Source organism: Cygnus olor, chromosome 11 (genome assembly GCF_009769625.2).
Source record: "Cygnus olor isolate bCygOlo1 chromosome 11, bCygOlo1.pri.v2, whole genome shotgun sequence".
NCBI lineage: Eukaryota > Metazoa > Chordata > Aves > Anseriformes > Anatidae > Cygnus > Cygnus olor.
In genome coordinates, this window is record NC_049179.1 from 5,346,429 (window position 1) to 5,371,662 (window position 25,234).

Consider the following 25,234-nt stretch of genomic DNA (forward strand, 5'->3'; position numbering starts at 1 on the left):
GCATTTTTGGCTGGTTGGGGGAATGATGACTGCACAGGTTCAATTTAGTTCTGGGGTTTGGTTTGGTTTGGTTTTGCTAGCCCTTTTTGCTTTGGCAGAATATTACAGCACTGTCTTCCTCTACTTTGAAATGCATATTTTGAAATAGTGTTTCCAATGTTGGACAGAAAACAGCTCTAATTGTGTACTGTTTTTTTTAATTAGTGTGAGTTGGTACAAACCAAAATTCAGTGTGATCTATCAACATTCATCTTTCTCTCTCTTCATCTTATATGTTCCACCTGAATGTTCAGGTGTGATGTAGCGTTCCCACCTGAGAGTCTGCAGTCAAGTCAGGAATACTGATAGGGGCAGAAATGTATGTTTGTTTCCTAACTGATCCCATTCTTCTCATGCCCAGACTGAGAAACTAAGACATTCTATGCTAACTCTTCTTTTGATTACATAAGTAGTATTAATTTAGTACTATTCTGCATTAGAATAAGAAGTTGTAGCAAAACACCTGTCTTCCATGTGGAGTTTCGTCAGGTGCTTTTAGGAACTGATTAAAATGCTACTTGCACATGTGCTGGAGCAGCATTCTACCCCCGTTTGGGATGCTAGCAATATTATCTGCTCTGTCTGCTGGTTTTGTGGCATAGGGAGTGATTTAACTTAAAAGCAGCAAGCTTTGTTTTTCTGTTACAGCAAAATATTTGAATGTTATGATAAAAGAGGGGACTTAACCTTTGAAGCTATTGTCAAAGTGCACTTCCCAGCTACCTTTTCAACAAACAAGATACTTCATGCAACGAACACTTCTTAAAGACAAGAGAAAGGACATCATGAACAAACATGTAAGTCTCATTTATATGTGTTCGCAATTTTTTTGTCTGAATACAGTAGTATTATAGGTATGCAGGCTAGGGATACTAACTGCTGTACACAACAATGATACTACTGTAAGCTGATTAGGGTGCTACAGTGGCATCTACCTTGGGCTAGTTTTACTACCACATGTATACTGGTACCGTGGTGGTGGTTTTTTATTTATTTATTTATTTTCAGAGCTAGGCCTAGATCTGAACTGCCTCCAGGTTATTCCCGGACTCCCCTCCTGAGCACTGAGCAGCCTTCCCTCCTGCAGCAGGCCCCCTCTAAACGTGCCTGAGGTGATGGGAGCAGCCGGCGGTGCTGGGCAGGGGCAGGGCAGGGAAGTTCGGACCGATCGCGGCCAGGTGCGGCAGCCCCTGTGTTTCTGGTACCACCCGTGCTGCAGGCGGAGGCTTAGGTGTAAACTGCAGCCAAACAAAAACGGCTGCAGCGCTTCCCCCTCTGTCCGGCTCTGCTTTTCGCCACCGCTCCGCCGGGCATGGGGGGCCTGGGCCTCGCCCCCCGCCCGCCGCCTCCCGCCGCCATTGGCCGCTGGCAGCCCTCCCCCTGCCTCCTCGGCCTCGCCTCCCTTCCCCTCCCTTCGCTTCTCCTCCCCGGGCGAGGCGGGCGGAGCGGGACGGAGCGCGGGGTCGGGCTCGGGCTCCCCCTCCCCGGCGTGTGTGGGCGCCGGGCCCGCAGGCGAGCCGCCCCCGCCCGGGCAGCGGGGAGAGGAGAAGGTGGCAGCCGCCCCTCTCCGGCCGGGCCGTGCCGGGCCGTGCCCGCGGGGGTCGCCCCGGTGCCCGGGGCTGCTCCTCCTCCATGAGTCGCGGCTGCCCGGCGTGGGGCGGCGGGAGGCGGCGCCGGCCGGCCTCGCCGTGAGGGGCCCCCTGGAGGATGCCGCTGGGCGGCGGCGGAGGCGGCGGGGGGCCGGCGGCGGGCCCCCCCGGCGGGTCGCGCTCGCTGAGCCCCGCCGCGCTGTCCCGCAGCCTGTCCCGCCTGCGGCAGCACCGCGCCCGCTCGCGGGCCATGCTGGCCTTGGGGGTCACGCAGATGGCGCTCGGCTGCCTCATCGTGGCCGTCAGCTTCGCTGCCCTGGCGCTCACCACCTCGGCCCGCGTCCGCCACTCCTGCCCCTTCTGGGCCGGCTTCTCGGTGAGTCGTGAGGGGCGGTGAGGTGTGGCGAGGTCAGGTGAGGGGGGCGAGCACCGGGCCCAGCGGCAGCGCTGAGGGAGGGCTGCGAGTCCTCCGGAGGGCGAGGCGCCTTCCCCCTACCCCGGCACCGGCGCTTCCGAAATTGTCGCAGCTGTGAGGCGGGGGGGGGATGGCTCGGCGGGAGCTGCCTTGGCGGCACGGAGCAGCCCGCTGCCGGCTGCCCCTGGGCCGCGCTGAGGGCAGGAGCCGTCGGGCCCTGACATTGCCCCGGCCCCGGGTAGCCCGGCCGTGCCGGCAGGTGCGGGGTGCCGGCGGGACTCTGCTCGGGGAAAGTTCCTGTCACAATGGGGTTGCGAAGACACAGGCGTTTTGTGAGGGGGCAGGTAACCAACTTTGCGAGCTTCTGGTGAAGGGTTACCTAATATAACGTAACGTAAACGCTTAATTCATTTCAAGTATGTCTTCTCAGTTCTTTTAACAGACTGGAGTGTTTTCAGTTTTGTGAGCGCTCATTAGAAACCCCAAGTGTTAGATAAGTGATTTGGGTTATGCGCTTTGAAGTGTGTGGCAGAAATGGTGCAATTTCAGAAATCCCTGCTTAATATGTTCAGATACAGCACGTTACTTATTTTTTTCAGGTATTTCAAAACAGAAGAGTAGTTCTGGGTTAATTGTTTAGGTATTTTTCTCAGTTTCTCTATGATTTTCTGTAAACTTGAGAAGAAATACCAGTTTTTACTAGTAGCCTTGATATCGTAGTAACTGCATTCTTATGAGTCGGGATTTCTGCAAGATTCGTCATGATGAGGTGTGAATTAAGGATCTGATTCTTACATGTTAATGTGCTAAGAAAACAGCAGAGCTGAGGTAGATTTGGTTTCTTATCTTGACAGACCAAGCTGGAATGTACACAACTGATTGTGTGTTCCAGCAAGCACAGCTTATTCAATAATAGTTTATTTTCCCTTGATCGCATAATGTTTATGAAAAGAGACTTTTGGGGGTTATCAGTATGCTGTGAGGTACACTGTTCCTCATCTTGCAATTTTGGATACCTTCTGCTTTTCTCTTTGCTATATAAACCATAGAAAAGTATGTTTTCCAATTTGATTTCATGATTGTTATTTGCTCAGCAAAAACAATAGAGAAGAAAGCCATGATTGATGGATGCGTGTGGTGGGAATTGGTGGAAGGCACAAAAAGTAAGGGGAAGTAGTGGAAGACTGCTGGAAAGCCTTATTTCCTTAATTGAAAACTTACCATTTTTATACACAATTCTGCCTTACAGATTAAATTATCAGATAGGGAGAAGAGCAATACTTCTGTCCTAACCACTTTTTTCTCTCAGTCCTAAGAAATAAGGTAATAATACAGTTGTTTTAAAATATGGTGTGCCCCAAAGAACTTTTGGAGGCTTATTCATTTATACAGTGTTTTCTAAAAGCCTTCTGAGGTATTTAGTGAGTTCAACAAAAATTAACTGTGGTTGCTTACTAATGAAGAATATCACTGTGGAAGAGTGAAGGTGTTAAGGTACCCTCTGGAAAATACAGCTAGAGAAATAACGAAGGATGAGGTAAGTAACTTGAGAGAGCAGTAAATACTAATATAAAGAGTCCTTTTCCTGTTGCCAGGCATAAATGTTCACTCCCTTCAAGCTGCTTTTATTTTTCCCATTAGAAACAAATAATTGAGTTGTTTGATGGTAAAGTAGCAACCTTAAACTCTTTCTGGTGGTGTGTGTGACACACTGTTGTTTTTACTCATTAGAAATGTACATCCTGCTGTTGGGTAGGCAACATGGGCTTGATAAATGCCTGTGTTGGGCTTGCATGGACTTGCCTTCATAATAGTCTCAAGAACTGCAAGGTGTTTTCTTTAGGTTATTGATCATTATTAATTTGTCTTGGTGTTCTTGATTTGTATATCACAACAATAATATATGATGGGGGAAAAAAAGATTTAATGACACTGTTAAAACCTGTTGCTAGGTGCCTGTTGAACCTGTGGTGTTGGCATATGAGAGGAGATGATGAGCATCGTTAATCACAAGGAATAAGAAACTTGGGCTACATTCTGTGTACCTTCTCTGGAGTTCATGGCGAGGCAGGGCTTTGAAACAGTATGTTCCTGGGTGAAAATGTTGTTCCATATCCAAATGGAAACAATAGCACATTGGACAGCTGAAAAGAGAAACAATTAACAAGAAGGCAAGAGTTTCTTTCTCTGTTCTTTGAACTATTCACAGTAAAATGGCTACTGGTAAGCTCCTGGGGACTCTTGGGCCAGGACAAACCTTGAGATTTCTCATCTTCAGAGCACTGGAAAACAGCAGATCCACAGAAGCCAGCAATATTTGTTTCAGGAGGCAAATGAGCTTTTGTTGCTTCTTAGTATGTTGTGTAGCTGTGTGGAACAGTTAGAGTTTACTATGAAAGTTTGGAAGAGATAAGTAGCTTAGTTGAAGTGGGAATTTTCAAGGTCAATTATCCAGTCATTCGTAGCTGCTGAACTTAGTGCATCTCTATTTTAGTTGTATGTTGCAAGTTATTGAAGAAATGAGTTGTGAATTATCATGCTTAATTGGCTATTCTTTCTCAATTCATTTTTCTGCTTGCTCCTGTGCCTTTTGGAATCAAAGGACAAAAGAGATAATAGGGCTCCATAAAGGACGAGCTGTCTGAAAATAGGGATAACAATTTCAGTAGTGTATTTATATAAAAATAAAGTGGAGAATTCTATTTGCACCTGCCTCTCTCTCCCTCTCCCAAAGCTTCCTTTTTTTCTAACTTAACTCTATATAAATATGGTATACTTCTTAAACAAAGAGCCCTGAAATTGTTGGAGTTGCTATACAGTGCATCAAAGGGTTAAACTTGTTCTTGTGTGTGTGTGGCATTTGCATATAGAAATAAGGTTAGTCATGTTTCTTTAGTCTGTGTGATGGTTTTGAGTTAAAAAAATGTGATATATTGCAGAACTAAATTGTGGTAAATTAGAAACACTGCTCTGAATTACTGGAACATCACTTGTGATGAAAAGTTTTTAGATGGACTGATTTAAAAAATTTACAATATTTTAAATTCAGGGTTGATTTTTATTGTATCTAGAGAAAAATTAGAAACTTTTTTATTGTAAGTGCTTCTAGGCACATGTATTTTTTTGCTTGGACGAGGTAAACAGAATGGTAACTTTTGGAGTTCTGATTTTTACGACACTGATTTAAACACAGATAAAGCTATAGCTACAAGCTTGAACTTAATGTCTAATTTATAAAATAAAAGTATACAAGTTTGCCTTTGGTTTTGAGTATCAACTTTCATCCTTTCTAATGCCATCATCATGTGTAACATAGTAAGTAAGTAGTTAGTAAACAGGTAGTTATCCTCATTGTACCATTCTGTTAATTCTGTCACCTATCGAGAGTCTGTATCAACAAAATTATATTAATGTGGAGGATATAATTTGTTTACGAGTTTGGTTTCGCTACTGTTTGTAGCAGAAAGGAGCGTTGCTTAGTCTGAGGATTTCAGATAAGCCTTCGTTGTTGGGTGAGGTAAAAAAAACAGGTGCTTTTAAATTGAATGTGTTTTATCCAGAGATGCTGGGGGATAATGAACATGTAGCTTCAATGTCACGTTCACTCTTCATAGAAGAAACTTGTATTTACTTCTCTGTATTCGTTATTTTTACGTTTTTAAAAAAGATTTTTGTAGTTGGCCTCCTATAAAAAGACTACCTTTTAGTTAAAAGAAAAATCAAAATTAAAGGTATTATTTTGGCATTGATAGTACACAGCCAATGGTCAGAGTAACTTTATCAATGATAAACGCAAGTACTTTTGTCCCCATTATGCATTGGACTGTTTGTTGTTCTAGCATAGAAGTTTAATTGAATGGTTTTCTTCTATTACAGTAGTGAAAGCATTTGTTGGTCAACTACTAAAGTAGGAGGTTTTCAGATTCTGTCTCTGTAAACAACCATCAAGAACATTCTAAGACATGCTCTTTAAACTAGTGCTTTGAACATCTGGGCAGCATGCTGGCTGCTTTGTTATTCTGAAAATAAGGCTGGTAGTAAGTGGTTTTATTGTATACTGAAAGTAGCAGTGGTTCAAACAAACTTCATCTCTTCATCTTTCCAGGGGCTAATTCCAATACCTTTTGGAAATCTGTGAAAAATGAGATTATAAAAATTGAATGCAGCTATATAGCTAGGTGAGTAGCGTTTATGGAATGTGAGGGGTGAAGGAAGCAAAGGCTCAAGTCCTGTGTTTGTGTCTGTGTGAAGGGAGCTGAACCTGACTCACACTTCTCAGGTGATCCTGACTGCCAAGCTACTGCCTTAACTCTTTGCGTTTTTCCCTATGGTGAAAGGCCATTTAAATATTCTGTGGGAAGCTTCGATTTTGATGTTTGTTATCGTAAAGCCAAAATGTATTTAATAAACTCCTAATGCAAATATGGGATCCCCACATGAAAAGTAACTGTTTCCACTTGGTTGCTTCTACAGAAGTGCTGGCAGCTGAGAAGGTATTTAGTTTCTGAAAGGTTGTATCCTGTAAATGATAAGAATCAGGAATATGCATTGGTCAGCTTCTCTCTTAACCCAAATGGATGCCTTTGTACTCCTTTCTGCCTTCACAATTACTTTCTGAAAGAGCAATATTAACTCAAAATGTGTTAGATTTGATTTTTTTTGGTTTTACAGTACTTTTTAATAGATACTCTTTCATGTGAAATACGTTTTAATTACAAGTCAAGAACAAAAGGGGGCGTCAAAGAAGAGTATTTCTCAGAGTTGTAGCCACAAATATTTGGTTATAAAGGATGCTTGAAGAAAGTTGTTTTGGGGATTGCGTGGTTATTTAAATGCATCTGAATGTTATAAATTTCATGCTTAAAATAACATTTTAAAAGTAGAACAAGCTAGAAAGCACAATAAAAATGAAGAAATGCCTATAAAATAACAAGCTCATGCCCATGAGTCCACATTATCACTGTGTGCATATAGGAGTTTTCTTAGAGCTGTATCACATGGTGCCTCTGACACGTCTACAACACTGCTACCAGATAGCCTGCTGCATGGTACCAGGAGAGAATAGTGGGGACTGGAGGAGAGGACAGATGGGATGGCTGGTGCACTTCGTTTCCCAGATAACATTGTGCAGGTTGGTTAAAGTGTTGACATCTTTGCCATGTTGCTCCTTATTAAGGAAGGTTGGAAGTGTACCAGGAATGGCTGTCCTTTCAGAAGGACATTAGTAATGTTGCTGTGGGAGGTAGGATTAAGATTGAATGTACAGGCTGAAGTCCTTCATATGCCCAGCCCTTCATGTTTGTTTTGGCAGAAGAGAATTTAGCCTTTTAGAAGAGTACTTGAAAGCCATACCTCTTGCCTTATTTCAGTTTGTATAACAGGGATTAATCTGGGCCTATTCATTTCCTTAAATTTTTTCCACCTTCCTCATGAAATCAGGTAAGTCATAGATTTGAAATGAAGCTTAACCATCAGACAGTATTTTGGGTTCCCGTGAAATATCATTACAGTATGCAGTAACTAGCAATGATATTAAAAGTATTAGTATCTATTTCTGAAGTTCATGCTTATTCAGTAAATAAGTTCTTGGCTACCTAAGTAGTATAAATAGTCAGTGCAGTTTTTCCTTTGAGCTCTTAAAGAACTCACTGTGATTTGACAGACTAACTCCTATTAGTATGTAATAATTGTCCTTTGAATGGAAAGGAACCTTTACTGTAAAAGCAGTAGTGACAGTACAAACAATAAAATGTTATACAGATAAGTAAAATCAACATCAAAATGCCATTTTGATGTCTACCAAAGACCGTGTTCTCATGTTTCTTAACCTACATTGTGCGCTTATCTTCCTTCACGTAACTTACTATGAAGAAAATGTCTGAAAGCCTAAATATCAATCCAGCTATTAGGAAAAGAAATCCCCAGTGACAATGCCTGTCAGCTCTAGATGAGGGTTGTCTATAGTTTTCCAGCATATCCTTCATTTGTTTGTGAATGTAAGGTAATTGGAACAGGGGAGCAAAACCATTTTCTAACATTGAACTTTAGAAGCAGTACATTTCTGCTTACGGAACTAGTATTCAGCACTAGATGCACTGTAGACGTCCTTCCACTTGACAGTTCCCTCTTGTGTCCTGACAGTTAAAAAGCTTCCCTTACAGAATGAATTGTTTGAGGTTAACTTGACGTTTTCTGTGGATCAGCTGTTTTGGTTCCAAAAGTACACAAGTAATTATCTTTAACTGTCTGGTTAATTAACCAATTTTGAAAATCAAAGATAAGTAGTAATGGGCAAAAGAGGAGTCAGACTGAGAAAGGCAGTTACTTTTCAATCTCTAATATTCCTGTAAGAAACGATATTCTTATTTTGGAGGTGGTGGTTATTTTTTTGGTATTCTGACAATTTCTTCCCTTCATCCACAACTGTTATGATTTATATAACATCCATGAAAATAGGTCTGTGAAGAATGGAGTTTTCCTATCTAAAAATGTCTACATCTGGTTAAATCTAGAGGTCCTGGAAAATAGGAATTACTTTGATTTTTTTTTGTTTGTTTATAGTTAGGAACTGTATGAGAGTCCCTAAAGAATGTATTTCTTTGCACCCACTGTACTGTAATCAGAAAAAAATCTGATGCGAAATTGAATGCTATACTAAAATGTAGTAATGGGCTACAGTCCGAATTCTAAAAAAATCAGCCCATTTAGGCCGTCTTTTTTTGAGAATTTGGGCTCTAGCCCATTACTGCATTTCAGTAGACATTTGAGTTTTTTTTAATTTGAGACAGATTTTTAAGTTATATTTCCATAATTTAGGGACATCTGGGAATAATTCTGGTGTCTTGCTTCAGCATGTTGACGGTATAACATTAAAGAATTTAAAGCAAAGAATGCCTCCTTTGCCTGTACTATAAGTGCTTCAGAATTAAGTATTTCAGACAAAAGTTTTTTGGGCTGTTGTTGATGTAATCCTTCTCCAGAGTTTTAAGAAAGTAGATTGGACCAATATTAAGAGCATGTTTTTTTGCAAAAGAATTTTGGGTGAAATGGTATAGAAACGCTGAAACTGTTGAAATCATTTGGCCAGTAAGTTAACTCTTAAGCAAGCAGTCAGCTGACAAAAGCTGTCAAATACCAGCAGCATCTAACAAAGTTACCAGGTGCAGTAAACGTGAGTTCTTACCTGTTAGAAAGATGTTCAACCATGCATCTTGTTTCCCTTGTATGATTTAAGAGCAACCAGACACCGGTTCTGTGTTTTAAGAGTTATATCGACTCCTACTTTATAGGCAATCCTGCAAGAAACGGAAGCAGATGGATGTGAAGTTCTACCATCACACATGCCATAGAAAGTGCTAAAGGTGAATAAGATGTGAAAGTCTTACAGTGAAAAAATAATATGATCCTTTGTGTTCTGCTTCCAGGAAGCAGAAAATTCAACAGTCACTGTAATTATATTTGTTAAATGCCCACGAGGAGCCTACGGCTTAACAATAATGCACAATTATTAATATAATCAGTAGGCTCTTGTGGAAATAAGAGGTTTGGTGGTATAAATACATAAAATGATGCTTTGTATGAAGTAATTTTTAATTATCTTTTTTTCTGAAGAAGATGGATAGTGAATTTCTAATTTTACAAATGTAGCTTTGAAAAAGGGTGCCATGATTTTCTAATTAAACTACCAAGAAATAGGCTGAAAAAGAAAAGGTAGGCTTGTATACTAGAAAAGAGGGAGGGTCTCTAGCAGAAAAAGATACCTGATGTAGCTGTTTTGAAAGTGGATTTCTCAGAAGCAGTCATCAACTTCTTGATAATTTCAGTGCAAAACCATCCAATGTATTTTTAGTATTAAAATCAGTATATTTGGTGTCTGTGAAAGGAGGCTTATATCAGTTACCTGGGAGAAATATTTGCTCCCCCAGCTGCTATTTGAAATGCCTCAGGAATGGGAAGATGAGAATATGTACCTTCTCAGACAGGATCACACCTCCTTAGTCCCAAAAGTACTTCCTGAAGAAATGTGCTCCTTCTGTAATCTGCTCCTTCTGTATTTCAACATCTGACAAGTGGTGATCTGTTGTTTTACAAAGCCATAAATAGGCTGTACCGTTGGATTACAAGGTTGTACAGATGCGCTGAGGGAGCTGTAATAATCATAATAGTCATGAGTTCTTGACCTTCTTTGTCTGATACAGGAAAACTTTTTCTAGTATAACCTCTCTGTATGTTTTAAAAATAACTAATATGTTACAGAGACAGTGAATTTATTGATTTCAGTGATCTATAGTAAAGCTTAGGGAAAGTATTAACAGATAATGCAAGGAATATTGTCATTCAAACCTAGGATTATAATCATAGCATTAGTAGATGTATAGTTTTGCCATTTATAATCCTGTGGGGAATTATAAGTATGTAGAAGTAACCTTCTTAAATTTAAAAATAATTTCTGCACATTTATTTATTTATTGGAGGTTACTAAAACTACGTAAGCTAACAGCTGATCTTTTAAGAGTGGACTGCTCATGGTATTTTTCTCTACAAATTGGAGGTTAATTTTTCAGGCAAAAAGGTTAGTGGGAGCTGGAAAATGCTTTTTCATTATGGAAGAATATCCCATTTTTTGGCTTTCTCGTCAATGACTGTAGCAGTCCCCAGTCCCTGTGTTGAGAATCCAGGAGCAATGCATTGCTGATTTTCTCAGGTTGCCTAAGCTTTTAGCTCTTGTCCTGTGCATATGCCTTTTGACGTCATCTTTGGTATCTTTGCCTGTGGTTGTTGACTTTTTGATCTGTTATGTTACTCTTCCTAGGATTAGCATCACATATGTTCTGACCAGTCTGGGCAGGTACTTTTTTTTTTTAATTATTATTTGTTGTTGATAGTCTGTTCCAGTTGTTAACTATCCCTGTTTTGAAAACCATTTACTTATTTCTTGAAGCATCCCTTTGTACCATTAAACCCCATTATTTCGTCTTCTGTTCTCAGTGGACATTGGAATATGGTTTATTATTTCACAACAACTTCCTGTATACTTGAAGGCAGCTACTGAGTGTCCCTTCAGTCAGTAAATTAAACACCTGCAGTCTTTTTATCATTTTATGTAGATCTCTGATCCTTTCCATTGCTGCTCTTTTCATCATTTAGCTCGTTTACTGAAAATGTTGATCAAAGAAAAATCTCTGTAGAATTTTACATGATAATTCTTAACCATTGCTTGCTATCAAATAGTCAAATATGTTTCATGCATAGTTTTTTACCAGTTGTATACTCAACACAAAGAAAAACAACTCCCCAAAACATTAACCTTGTGGTTGATCTTAATAAGGATTCTAGCTTAGTTATATGAGAGAGGCAAGAAACGTTAGTCATGAAGTTTATTCTGCCAATGAGTGTTGACAAGAAGAATAGGATTCTCTAGGTATCAGAATTGTCTTTTACCAATAGCTTTGTCTGTGCATCAGCAGAGATAAAAGGCTGATGTGCAAGTGGCACACTTTTCTAAGGGCATAAAAATGATGTCCTAAATAAAAATGAAATCAAGACAGTGAAAAAGCAGTATAGGGAAGATGCTTGCAATAACCAAAATTTTTTGGCACTCTCTTCTCCAAGTTTTAAACAACTTGTTTATTCAAGAGTATACTAGTGCTACGTGGGCTAGCGAGGTTACTTTTTAAAGTGTAAATGCAGGCTCACATTTGGAAGCTACAAATCACAAGTGTTGTCAGTGATGAAAGGACTGCTAATATAATATAGAAACTGCCAGAAGCTCATAAGAGAATTGTAAAAGAGCGATTGCATACTAAATAACATTATTTTCATAGGCTGTAACTTTAACTGTCCAAAAAATATAAATACAAATTTGCTGATAGATTTTTTCCAGTTGCTAGTCTCAATTGGCCCACAGAAGCAGAATCTCCTTGTTTTTATCAAATTTTTCATTTGACAAAAATCTAAATTCATGCATCAAGGATGGGGAAAAAGTACATGTAGATAGCATTAAACATCTTATTGACATTATAATTACGTTACACCAAACCCAAACATGTAAATTAACAGCACAAGTGAAAATAATATGAACTCTAAAAGAACAGTAAAAGCTATTTTTTTCATGATGTGTATGTTGTTTGGTCATGGACACAAGCTGTATTACCCTTCATAGTTGCAGATGGTGAAATTTGAGATTTACTGGTATTAAAGGCATTTTGAGTGTGTTTTTCCTTTTTTTTTTTTTTTTTTTCCTCCTGTCTTCAGACCACTGGCCTGCGCAAATTAACCTGATGGTGTATAACTGTCTGGGCAGCAGCAGTAGCTTAGCAACACCAGCTAGTGCTGATGCCAAAGAACAGTCTTGGCTTTCATCGTTTTTAAATGCCAGCTGGTCCTTCAATAGTCTTTCTATATTTAGAGATTCATTGATAGGCACATTTCGACTTCTAGGCCTAGGTTGGGTTTTACCTTCAAATTAGTTGGTAAAGAAACTGGGGAGACCAGAAGCCTTTAACAGTAGGCATCAATGTAAGACACAGGATTTAGGAAAGGGGTGTTATAAGCATAAATCCCTAAGCGAATACCTGTGGTACTTGGAGACAGGGAGTACAGAGAAACCTTCCTTGTGACGTATTCACTGTAAGTGCACAAGCAGAACTGCTTACAGGTACTAAAGGAGCAGTAAATTGCATTCTGAGAATGGCAAGGTTTTCTAAGCATAATTTCTTAGTAATAGTGTCTGAAAACTCTGTGTGTGTTCTTGAAATAAACAATTTTGTAAGGAAATTTAATATTACAAATACGGATGCACATTCTGTATATGTAAGTAAAACATCAAGAATTGAATACATTTTTATGACAGAAAGCATAAAGTTGTAGAAATGTAGACCTGAAATGCACTTTAACAGCTCATGTGTTCTGTCTTTACTGTGAGATCTGTCTGTATCTGCAGCATTCCTCATGAGTTCAGTTTAGGTATTCCTAAATTTGTGGAATAAAGCAAACTTTGTAAACTGTTAGTGAACTGCTGTAAGAGCTTACCTATTTCTGTGCTAATAGCAATCTCATATGCTACCTATGTATATCCTAGTTTAGATCTTTGCTGCAAGTTAAGCCTGATCTTTTGACTCAACCTTGGTGGACACAAAGCAAGCAATTTTTGTTTTTTTTATAACCTACAAGAAAACTTCCACTAGCCTTTAACCTGATGTAAACAAAACCATGTCTGTCTAGCGTTACTTATAAATCATATTTTCTAGGTGTTATGCCACCTTTGGACCGGAACCTGGATTTTCTCTATAGTAGCTGGGCATATTTAATACAATCAGATGGATCTGATGGGAGAGGTTTTTTTTTGCTGAGACTTCAAAATGATCAAGGGACTGGAGCCCCTCTGCTCTGAAGACAGGCTGAGGGAGCTGGGGCCGTTCAGCCTGGAGAAGAGAAGGCTCCAGGGAGACCTTATAGTGGCCTTCAGTACCTAAAGGGGGCTGCAGGAAAGCTGGGGAGGGACTCCGTGTCAGGGGGTGTAGTGATAGGACAAAGGGTAACAGCTTTAAACTAAAAGAGGGGAGATTTAGATTAGATATTAGGAAGAAATTCTTTACTCTGAGGTGCTTCTCAGCAGCACCTGGTTGCTCTGGTCCTGTTGGCCCACACTAATTGTCAGTGTAAACATCGTTCTTATGAGTATTGTGTTTTAGCAAGCTGTGCTATACTGATCTCACATAGATTTGCTTGTTTTTCTTTTTTTTTTTAAACCTTTAGCTGGTAGGTAGTCATTTGGATGTTGTTTGTGCCACCTCTTTGTGCTCTGTGAGTTCCCATGGGCCCTGCTTCGAATGACTCACCTCAGTATTCTTGCCGTATTCTGATTCACATTCCTACCCTGGATTTGTTAATTGTATTAAATATCTGGTCATACCTCTCATATATGGAAAAAGCCAAGATGTTTTTAATTTAAAAAAAAAAAAAGGCTAGTGAGCTTTCATGGAAGGAACTTCCCTGTTATCTAATGGACTAGTATTTTCTCTAGAACAAACCTTTCATGTCCCTTTTTAGTTTTAGCCAGTTTTTTTTAGCCTTTCCCAGCCCTCTAGGAGTTGTGCTGTCTGCAGCTCATTAGAGCTGCCCTCAGTAAAACGTGTAACAGCTGTCATTGGAAGGACTTCTGATAACAGGTAGGTGCGATGCTTTGTGGCTGCAGATTTGCTAGTTATGAATACTTGTATGTGTTCTGGTTCTGTTTTTTCTGTTGTTCCTATGAGTAATTACTATACCTGTGCTTGGAGAAAAGGACTCTTTCTCTCCTGTTTGTATAATACTTCTAAATAACTTCATGAATTTGAAGCTGGAACCGTGGAACTCAACTCATGTGTGACTTAACCTGTAGCAGAAAATGACTTTATTTAATATTTTTCTAGTCAAAAGCCCTTTGCTTTGATGTTAAAGGTATTTGGTATGCAGTAGTGAATAAACTACAGCCTTTTGCTAAAGGATAAGCAGTATTACAAATGTGTGTATACATATATATTTGCATACACACTCATAGTTTGTGATTTTCAGGATACAGAAAAATGCAGGTTGAGATTTCAAAATAGGAGAATTAAGTATGTGATCTCCTTTCATTGTTCAATCTTATTTTCTTCATCTGCTTGAAAAAATACTAGGCTTAGGAGTAAATTGCAACTAAAGTCAAAATTTGAAAAGTTAGTAGTTTTTCCTTTGGAAGGTGGAGGTGGGCTTGGTTGCTTAAAAACTGACAAACCATAACAGCATACAGAAAGACAGTTCACTTGTCTCTCTGAAGGATGACTAAATGCATGGAAAAAAAAAACATGTTTTTAGTCTTCAAATATTGACACTGAATTCTAATAAAGCACTAAATGTGATGTCCTGTACAGACTGACTCATTAAAATGCTCAGTACGAAGGCTTAGCTATAGCTCAGGCTTTCTTTACTGTTAAAAGTATAAAAGTACTTCCTACACACTGCAAAGAAGTAAGGATTGGTGATCAATTAGAAAAAAATGGGTATTGAGAGGTTGTATATTTGGGGAACATTAAATCGTGTAAGTGACTTCGTTCTGTGTAGGGAGAGCTGAAAGTATTAAAGAGTGACAGTGACATTGAAAGACCAAATCCTAGAGGTTTTTCACAATTACTAGTGCTTTAAATGCATGCTGCTTAGGTCTCAAGGATGTCTATATGGAGGCTGCTTTTGCCAGTGAAATGACAAAAGAGTGCAATAATGTTGGTAGGTAACCTATCTATAAGAGAACATCTTTGTTGAAAAAAAGAGTTGTAGCAGGGCGTTGGTAGCTTTTTAGATGGATGCTTTTTAACTGTCTCATTTGAGGAATAAAGCTTCCCTCACTGACGGACTCTTAGAGATCATGAGGTAGAAAAAGACTGGGTTTCTTTGGCTTACCCAAGTTGTAAATCAAGTAACTGAGCTTTCCAGTCCTGGCTCAAGTCATTCTGTTACTTCCTACAGAACTGGTGGATAGATGAGAAAATATTTAAGAATATTGCAAGCTGCTTTTCCTTTGAGTATCTGCCAGCCCGGATTGGTACACATTTTGTCATCCTGGCTGAAAACTGCTAGGTAGGAAGTTAACTACCAAATTCAAAATCTTGTGCATGTCAAAATAGCAGTGCAGCAGGTTGTAGGGTTTAGAAGCTGTACAATGCATGTGGTAGCTGCGGTGTCACAGTTCTTTATCACAAAGATTGATTGTCTGAGTATTTATAATCTTTCTTTCGGGAAGCAAGACTAACTTAAGCAGGGAGGAAAACAACTCTGATATGGGAACATGAAATTAAGTGAGGATGGATTTCTTGTGCACAGGCAGTACCAGATACTGGCTTTTAACTGTCTGCCATTTTTCAGCGAGACATTTTAAAGCAATTAACTTTTTATGTGAGTTTACAATCAGAGGGATAACAAGAAATCATGGATCCTGGAGCACAGTGCATTGCATACTGAAACATGTGGGCCTGGTCTGGCACAATGTGCCACCAGAATATTTTTTTGTTGGAAGATGTCGCTTTTTAAAACACATCTCTGGTGCCTGTGCCCTGCTGAAACTGGTGTGGCACCTTGTGAGTGGGCTCGGTGTTTTTTTTGACAGACGGAGTTGAATATTGTCATGCCAAAAAAAAAAAAAAAGTATAGTTTGTAAATCCAGCCTAGGGGTAGCAGATCACAGAAATGAAGGCTTCTGTTCCTTTCATTAAATTAATATTTTGCTACTGTCACTCAGGGATTGTTTTAATATGCCATCATTAATGTTATATTTTGAGCTTTCTGAAATGCTTTACAAACACCATATTATTCATCTGGTGCCGGAGTGTAAAGACTTTACAATGGAATTTAGCAGTGATTTGTCAGGTCCTTGGAATACCACATGAAGCAATTGAGATCAGGACTGTTTAAAACAGTCAAGTGACACTGAAGTCCTTTACAGGAGCTTGGCTAGTGGCCTGTCAACTAGACTTAGTCTGTGACACCAAAGTTTTACAGTTGTATGTTGTTTTGCTTTTGATTTAGATGTAAACTGACACCAATGTTCTGAAGACATATTCCCTATTTCTGTAGAGTTCTGCCATTGATTCCATGGGAAACACCATGCAGTAAAAACACAGCTTACTATATAGAATGTTCTAAGCAACATTTCCCAATGCAATCTCTTCGGTCTGCAAAGACTGGTAAGGTCTTAGATCATGAAGCTCAAAAGCAGAGAGTGACTTTGTACAAGTAACGTGTTTGCTGTAAGGCAGTTAATATTTGGTCTTTATAAGGTAACTTGTGGAGAGGAAATAAAACCCTTTCTAATTTTCTGTCTTTTATCTGCTCAATAATTGGTTTATGAAAACAAAGCTTTCATCTTGTGATTTATCTGAAAAACAAAAAGAACTTTGGAGTGTTTATTAATCTGCGTGCATTGATAGGAGTGATGTTGCCTCAATGCATCTTGTAGGAAATACTTCTGAGTCAATCAGTGCAACCTCATTTTTTATGTAATGAGACATGATTCTCATTTCCTGAGGAAGCAAGGATGTAAGAATGTCTTTCTGAGTTGATTTCAGCATAAATACTATTGTGTATCAGCTCCTCTGCTGGGTGGCTCAGCTAAATACAGGAACAGAAACATTTCCTTTATAAGGCAGCAGCCTGCGTTGTGCTTCCCAAGTCAGATTGAGAGGCCTGCTGTTGCTATGTGTCCAGGTCACTTTTTCACATCTCTTTGTTCACTGTTCTTGTTAGCTTGGTGAACTTCTTAAAAAAAAAAAAAAAAAAAAAAAAAAAAAAAGAGAAAAAAAAATTAACCCGCACCTAAAATTTCTGTAGAATCTGTCCCAAGAAGATCAAATTCTTTGTAGTGCAATGTGTAATCTGTATACTAACAGAAAATGTAACAGGATTCTGACATTACAGGAGAGATCACCCCTGAAAGATTTGTTTTAAATCAGTAACTGTACTACTCACTATTCTCTTTGTGTGTGTGTGTGTCCTTTCAGAAGAAAAAAAAAACTTTAAAAAATATTATGAGTAAGTTAAAAACTGCAGCTAACTTAGTCTGTTGGTTACATAGAGGATTCCTGCAAGCAGTCCAAGCTTTGCATGGTCACCCTGAGTTCTCCCAGGTGGATGCAGAGAGGACATGAGTACCAGCAAATAACAGGAGTGTTGCTGATTACCTTACCTGAAATTTAAATATCCTGTGATTGTAATTATAATTTATTGTTTGATTGAGGATTCAGCTACTCTGTTTTTTTTATATTTTGGTACTTCTACAATATCTCATTTTCTATGTAGAAGGTAAGATCTTCAAAACAGAGGTCACCATAGTAAAACTTGAAATGAAAAATATAGCAAAAGGTCAGAATTGAGTGTTTTCATATGGTGTTTTGGAGAATTGTGCCACAAAAATATATATTGTATTATAGTTAGATCAATACTTTAAAAAAGTATATTATTTTTGCCTGTATTTTTCAGTAAGTTGTAAGTTAGAAGGAAAATATGTGAGGTCATCCAAGCAGGCATACCATCTTTTTGTCAGAGAAAATAGTAGCTACAGTTTGTGCACTGTCCTGCTTCTGAACCTTAAATGTGTTTATTTTGTTTTATGAACTGATTTTTTGATTGTATCTGAGGAGGAAATTGTCTATTTTTGCAGTCAGTGTTTGGGTGTTGCAAGAAGAGAGTGAGAGGCTGTTGTCTCACTCGTCAGTGACTGTACATGTTTCTGCATAGCACACCAGTGCTGCCCATGTTTGTGTACACATAGGTGTAGCTGGTATTGTAAGTGAATGTCAGTAATAGCAATTTTTACCTTAAAATGTGGAGTAGGCTTCTGTATTTTAACAGTTTAAAAAGAACACCAAATGCAATGAAAGTAGTAGTTACTGCTCAGACATGATGTGTACGGTGTAAACAGGAAAATTAATGTTGTAAGAATTAAAAGCTCTAGGGATCTGAGTACTGAGCTGCAGTAAGGGACACATAAGTAAAAGGGAAGGCTGCTGCAGGGGTAGAGGGTATTGTAGGAGCTGCGCTGGGCACTCAGGGCTACTTGAAGACTGAAGGTGATTATTCTGGGGTCAGAGGGATCTCTTGAGGATGGCATGGTTCAGGTAGCAAATGTGGAAAGGTTAATGTTTGCCTTTTGACTTAATATTTGAGATGTTCTTTCATTTCTTGTCAGTGTCCTTTTCAACACAAAACATGTTAAAAACCATACCTTGCAGAAGTAGTTATAAAAATTTGTACAGTTGCTGATTAATAATACTATTTTTTAATAGTGTTTTAAGATGTTTTTGGAGAATGAATAGGGTACTTGAGCCTGTGGCATGTTTGAAGGATTTTTATTTTCATTATTTTTTTTTAACAAACTGTCCTAAGAAGCTTGGAAGACAAAGCTATTTAACAGTTCCCTTCCCTCAGCCAAATGAGAATAAAACATTTTATGTACGAAGCGAGATCGTACAACGATTGTACACCAGCTCCCAATCTAGTACTCTGAGCCTACCATGCCCCTGACAGCGGGGGCAAGGACATTGTGGAGTGGCCCAAGAGGTAACTTTGAAGCAGCTGTAGGTAGGAGGGAAGAAGAGACAAGGTAGCCAGTCTTTTAGGATCTTCCTTAGGGTGGGGGATAAACAGTGATGGTCTCCATCTCCTGACCTAGCTGTCCCTGATACCCAGAGCCTGCAGGTATCCAAAGCATCGGGATTTTCTATCCCTCAGTCAGCATCTCCTGATGTTCTAGCTCTCAGAGAACTTGTCTTCCAGTAGCGTCTTCTATCTCCAGTTACCTATAGACCTACTTACTCAAACTTCTGTCCCCCCATCTCAGCTCAGTTTCACTTAAATCTCTTGCTCCTCCTTCCTCTTTGCACAAACCAAGAGGATCATACTTCTAAACTCTCTTCTGCTTCAGACTACTAAACTGCTCTGCAGCAATTTTCCCCACTTTTTCCTGTTGTGTTCTCTGACTGTTGACAGTCTGCTCGGGTGAAGCCTTCTCATTGGGAATGGCAGCAGGCTAGCTCTGCCCTCCTACCTGGCTTTTTTTTTTGTTGTTGTTGTTTTTTAATATATATATTGATTTTTCTTCTGGTAGGAGTAAACCAAAGGGACTCAAAAGGCGCACTCCGTTTAGCAAAAAGCCTGCCTTTTGGAACTTTGCCAAAAAGCACCACGTAGCTGGGGAAAGCAAGAGGATTAGTGATGTGAGAAAAGTCATAACTGCTGTGGCTGATGATTATTTTTTGACATTTGCTTTTTATATTTGAAATAAAGTTAGAAAATTAAACTGCAGCCTATGAAGTTATATGTTAATTGTTCTGGCTGCCTGAGAGTTACATGCTGGTACCTGTGGTGAGAAGAGTGCTTTGGCATATGACTGAGCAGAAGGAGCTGTTCTGCTGCATTACTAATGTATTAGCAATAAATGAATCAGAAAATTATAAAGTTCTATTTCTGAGCTGAGATTTTGTCCCCAGTGACGGTGCTCTAAAATTTGAGTTTAAGATGAGGTAGCCATTTTAACATCCTTCAGGAGATTGTAGATAACATTCGTAGGATTTCTTGAAAAACAGAAAACCTTGGACTGGGTCAAGATGATGTTCTACAGCCTGCTGATGCCATCTGTGTTCCTGAAATCCAGAACTTTAAAAGCCAGCTTGTAATGGGCATCCAGGAATGAGGGGGGCAGAGCACAAACTGTTGTCAGTGGTTTCAGAACTATTTGCACAGTTCAAGGGGAATGTTGGAAATGAGTATTTTTGGATTTTACTTTGTGACGGACAGTATTCTCTAGGTCTTACGAATACATCACGCATTCCAATTAAAAGGCAGTATGCTGTAAGTCAAGCTTGAATTTATTTTATTGGTGTCTCGGTGCTGTTCACAAATTGTGTTGAATTTTACTTATCCTTCTTATAACAAATTACTCTGCCTTCTTTTAAACTTTAGGAATGAAAGGCTCTGTTTAATAATTACAGCTTTGATTTGTACAGAATTGCTGTTCAGGGAAAGATTCCTGTGGTTCCGAGCAACACCTCCTCATGTGAACAGACTCTCTATGTCTGTTAAAATAATATGTGCTCATGAAAATATAAATTTCCATAGAGATGTGAGCTCTAATATGCAGCTAAATAATACAGTTGCAAGTTAATGGTTTGGTTTCTTGAGCATTAAATAAATGACAGAGAAGCAAATGTAAAGACCAGGTATGAGAAGAGGTATGAGTTTACGTGAAACATGAACAACATATTTAGTTTAACTTCTGTGAAAGATTAAGAATGAAAGTAGGATATGTTTTAGAACTTCTTTGACTTTGTCATTTTGTATTAGTTTTGGATTACTTAGTGAAAATAGTGAATGCAATAGTATTTTGAAAATACCTGGCATTTATATCTTTTCCATATTAGCACAATTGATCCCTGCTCCACCACCTTGTGGTGGTGTTGATGGTTTTTGTGTTTCACAGTGGGCCATTCAGAAAACTTGAGATATGGAAAATATAGTCTCTTAGTCTACTTTTGATTTCTGGTATGTGTTGTTACGAACCTTTCAAAGGGGAGGTTAGCTCCTAGTGTCGCATGAGTTTCTGTGTTGCTAATATAATTGGTGAACCAATGACCCTTAGAATATGCAGCAGATACCCTAGCTTGCAGCTTACAGCATTTCATTATAATTAAGGAAATGCTTAAGTAGCTTTAGGAGACTGCCTTTCTTATCTGGCTATATTAATAATGCTTGAAGTATTATTACTAGCAATAACATTGGAACAAAGTTCAAATACAATATGTGCTTCCAGTTATTGAGTGTTGACTACTGGTAGTTTACATTGTTTTTCCAAAAATGTATATCTAAACTCTTCAGATTCGCCCTTAAAATTAAAACTACAGTCATCCAGAATGAAAAACTAAGGGATTCACTAAAATTGAGGTAACATATATGTTAGTATTCCTTCTACGGTTTAGCTGAATTTTGACATTTCCAGTATTTATTTTAAATAAATTTTATTTCCAGAATATGCTTTTTTATAATCTAGCAAGTAAAGCAAAACAAATGAATTTGTTAGAACTCATCTAATCTGATACTGAGATGTGTGCAACCTTGAAAGTTTACTGTCTAATTAAGTTATATTATTCAACAAGCTCTTTTGAATTATTTGGCTCAGACTTACGGTACTGTAAAGCAGAAATGATTCATATACATCAGCTTGCAACTTCGATTTACCCTGGTTTGAGAGAGAACCACAATTTGAACATTATTTGCTTTAGTAAATGTGTGTTGGGTAGGAAAATAGTGCTTTGTGCATTTAATGTGTATGATTCAGAATAATTAAGCTTGTCTGCTGCTTTCCAAACTTGAAGCCTAGGCAGCAGATTCTGAACCAGGTTGTATGTCACCAAGGTCTTGAGTCAATTACGCAATCTTTGACAATTTGAATAGGATTTGATACCAAATTGACTAGTAAAGTTTTTGTGATTTGCTGAAAACAAGAAATCCAACTTTTCTGAAAAGTGGAGTAGGCACATTTTGAAGTTGCTTAATGCTGAAGACAGTAAAGTAAGTCAGCTTTGCAGTTTTTGCACCAAAAGAAAACCAACACACCTTGATGGGACTGTTTCTGATTTTTTTTCTTTTCTAATTTTAATAGTTATGAAGTTGCTTTTACTTTTAATGATCTTTTAAAAATTGGGTCACAATGTTTAATGACATTTCTTTTAAAGTCTGTGCAATTCTGCAAGTCTAGATTAATGAGTCATTCTCACTCAACTGCAGAACTGGATATTTAGGACAACTGTATGTGCCAGGCTCATAGGTTTTCTGCCTTTACCACTATTGCCCCAATGTTTTTCATGCCCCATTTCCGAGTCACTGTCTACTGCAGAGCTCCTTGTTTAAGCAGTTAGGTACTTTTACTCTTTTGTATTTGGGGATAACAAACAAACAAACAAAAACACATCACTGTTGATTGACAATGCTGTATGCTTCCTGTCCTGATACCTACTTTGTTTTGCTACTGTTACTGATTTCTGTGTCCCTTAAGATAGGAAATATGATTGGAAGTCTGGTGGGTCAGAAGGAAGAGACAGGAGAGTGCTGCCTATTTCTTCTTGCTATGAACACAAGGAACAATTTTGCTTCTTATCATGTTCCAGACGTAAGGAACCTATAAAATGATCAATAATAACATAATATTCAGTAGTACTATTTCTAATAAAGCTGTCTTGGAATTTGTAGAGTAAGTTGTTTTTGAGGTGTTGCAGTAAAACAGACTGAAAGGATAAAATGTTTCTCTTTTTCTCACATGTTGTTCAGTTAACCTCAGATTTTACTGAAAAAAAGGGGGGAGGGGAAAGAAAATTGCTTCTAGAATAGACATATATATAAATAAATAATAATAATAAAAAAAGCAATCTAGAGTAAAATAAGGTTTCATAATGGAAAAAGGCAGAACTATTTCTGGTGTCAGTGGCCCAGTTCTGTATATTGTATGCCACTGTGTGATGTATAATTAATAATTTGCATGAAAGGAGAGCAACTGGAACAAATTGTGAAGTGTCACTAGTCTTTTCAGCTCCAGATTTATGAAGAGTGTTGTTTGTCCCCATACTGTTGGGTTTTACGTAATTGATGTCAATGCTCTTGAACTTGTTATGCCACGTTGTGATGCACAGCTCTGAGAGGCTGGGCTGGGGAGAGGTCCTGCAGATGGGTTGCTGCCTCCAGGTCCTTCTGAGCCCTTGCTGGGCATTCGTGCCAGGGGCTGGCAGGCAGGCCTTCACTGACGGAGAGTGGCTGGCGCTTCTTGGCCAGGATGGGTGACAATAGTTGTGACCCTGCGTGCAGAGCTGATGGTCAGTAAGATTTGCATAATCTGTGTCAAAAAGGTTGTTCCTGTCCCACTGAGCTGTACAAGGTAAAGCAAAGAGGAGTCCTGAATTATGAACTCATTTGACTTTGTAAGAGGGGAGTGTGTCAAAGCTCAGTAAATACATTTCATGCCCAACAAAGGTGTTTCCTGCGTTGCATTGCTGACATCCTTGGTTGAATTACAAGTGTTTCTGGGGTGTACGATGATGCAACTACTTTTGAGACATTGACAGTCATGCACAGCTCAAGTAACTTGTATGAAGTATTACTAGTCAATGTAACAGTTGTTTATGTCTACAGATAAGGTGAAAAGAAGCATTAAACAGTAGGATGTGAATATAATTTTATACTGTAGATTACTGGAAAAAAATTGTTGAGAAAAGTATCACTGCAACAACTCTCTTGTTTCTTACAAGAAAGTTAAGTGTGTTAAGCCCCAAGGTGTGCCTTTCAAAGACAGAATACCAGTTTGATAGAGTATGGGAACTCTTATACTTCTAAGGTAAATTCTTAGGTGACTGTGGTCTTTTTTTCTGATGGGTACTTCTTAGGGAATGTCTTTACCTCCCATTTTACTTCAATAACCGGGATCTTTGTCTGATCATGTAGGTTTGATTTAGACTAGGGCAGCCACAGAGCAAACTTCTTCCAGGTTCCTGAGTCCAGTGTTACACTATAGTGTAACACTTCTGTGCATATGGCTAGAACCACTGAAGTTTATCTTGCAGTTTTTGGTACTCTGGAAAACAATGAGTGGCTCTGTTTAGTAGAGCTAAATAAGGTTTCTGTCATTCTTAGCAATTATTTGCATTGTGGGAAGGTACCGAAAACCCATTTGAACATGAGTGAGGGTTCTTCTGATACCAGCAGATTTTTTTTTTTCTGGTCGTTATGGAGGGACGTCAGGATATGGATTAGGAACAGTTCTATTAGATAGATCTAGATAACTATTGTTGGGATCACTTATTAATCTATAAAGGTATCCTTTTTTTTCAAAGCTGTTTCAGAAATACAGTAGAACTTGTTTATTACTACATAGTAAAAGCAGATTGACATTTGGTGTTAGGTACTCAAAGCACTTTAAAAGGTATTACAAGTTCATTAAATTTTGCAGCATTACAGTGACATAGCAGAGAACTGTCTTAATTTGCAGCGAGCCTGAAGCATGGGAAGGTGAGGTGACCTAGTTCAGTGACAAAGGTTTTTGCTTTTCAGAAGGGGAAGCTTACTAACTGGGGAAAAAATAAGTCTTTTACATTTTTTCCTTCATATTTTCTCCCTTTGATACTGTCTCATCTTTCCTTCACGTCATTAGACCATCCAGTAGTTTAAGTGATGCCTTTAGTTATTAATTGTCTCACTGCTTTAACCCTATGTAGAAAGGTGTATAGCATTATAGTATGTGATACTGTTTTTGCCAGTGCAAAGTCACACCAAGGTTTCATACTGTGTGTTGTTACAGAGAATCTCTACTGTCTGAGAATGCTTTCGCAGAGAGCAGAAAGAAAATTGTGAAGAAAGTGGGATGAGAAGACAGATGAAAGTTCCTTTGAATGCTAAAATTGAAAAATGGCTGAGAATACGTTTTTCTACCTTGGGAAACAAAAATAGTGTTGTTTTAGGAGAGTTTTTTTTACTAGAATTTACTGAGAGTTGCTAAAACTAAAAAGGTTCTTCCCATTCTCCCCTCCCCCTGACTGACATTAGTAGTGACTGAATACTGGGTATCATTGTCTTCTGTTCCCAACAGCCCTGTGATATTTATAATTTTCAGTTTCTGCTGCTTCTGTAAGGAGTATTTGAT

General features: G+C 38.8%; 1 protein-coding gene across 9 annotated transcripts in view; it reads left to right on the forward strand.

The window, feature by feature from the left end:
• The first annotated feature begins 574 nt into the window (after window positions 1–574).
• Window positions 575–25,234, forward strand: part of FAM189A1 (family with sequence similarity 189 member A1) — a 131,700-nt gene continuing 107,040 nt past the window's right edge. For 4 of the 9 annotated variants that reach the window (XM_040569881.1, XM_040569875.1, XM_040569882.1 and 1 more), the window contains exon 1: window positions 1,466–2,004. In XM_040569881.1, the coding sequence (XP_040425815.1) occupies window positions 1,747–2,004 (258 nt within the window). In that variant the 5' untranslated portion in view covers window positions 1,466–1,746. Of the gene's footprint in view, window positions 837–1,465; window positions 2,005–2,047; window positions 2,388–6,182; window positions 6,222–25,234 lie in introns of those variants that run through there. The other 5 variants (XM_040569873.1, XM_040569874.1, XM_040569879.1 and 2 more) reach the window with 4 other exon arrangements.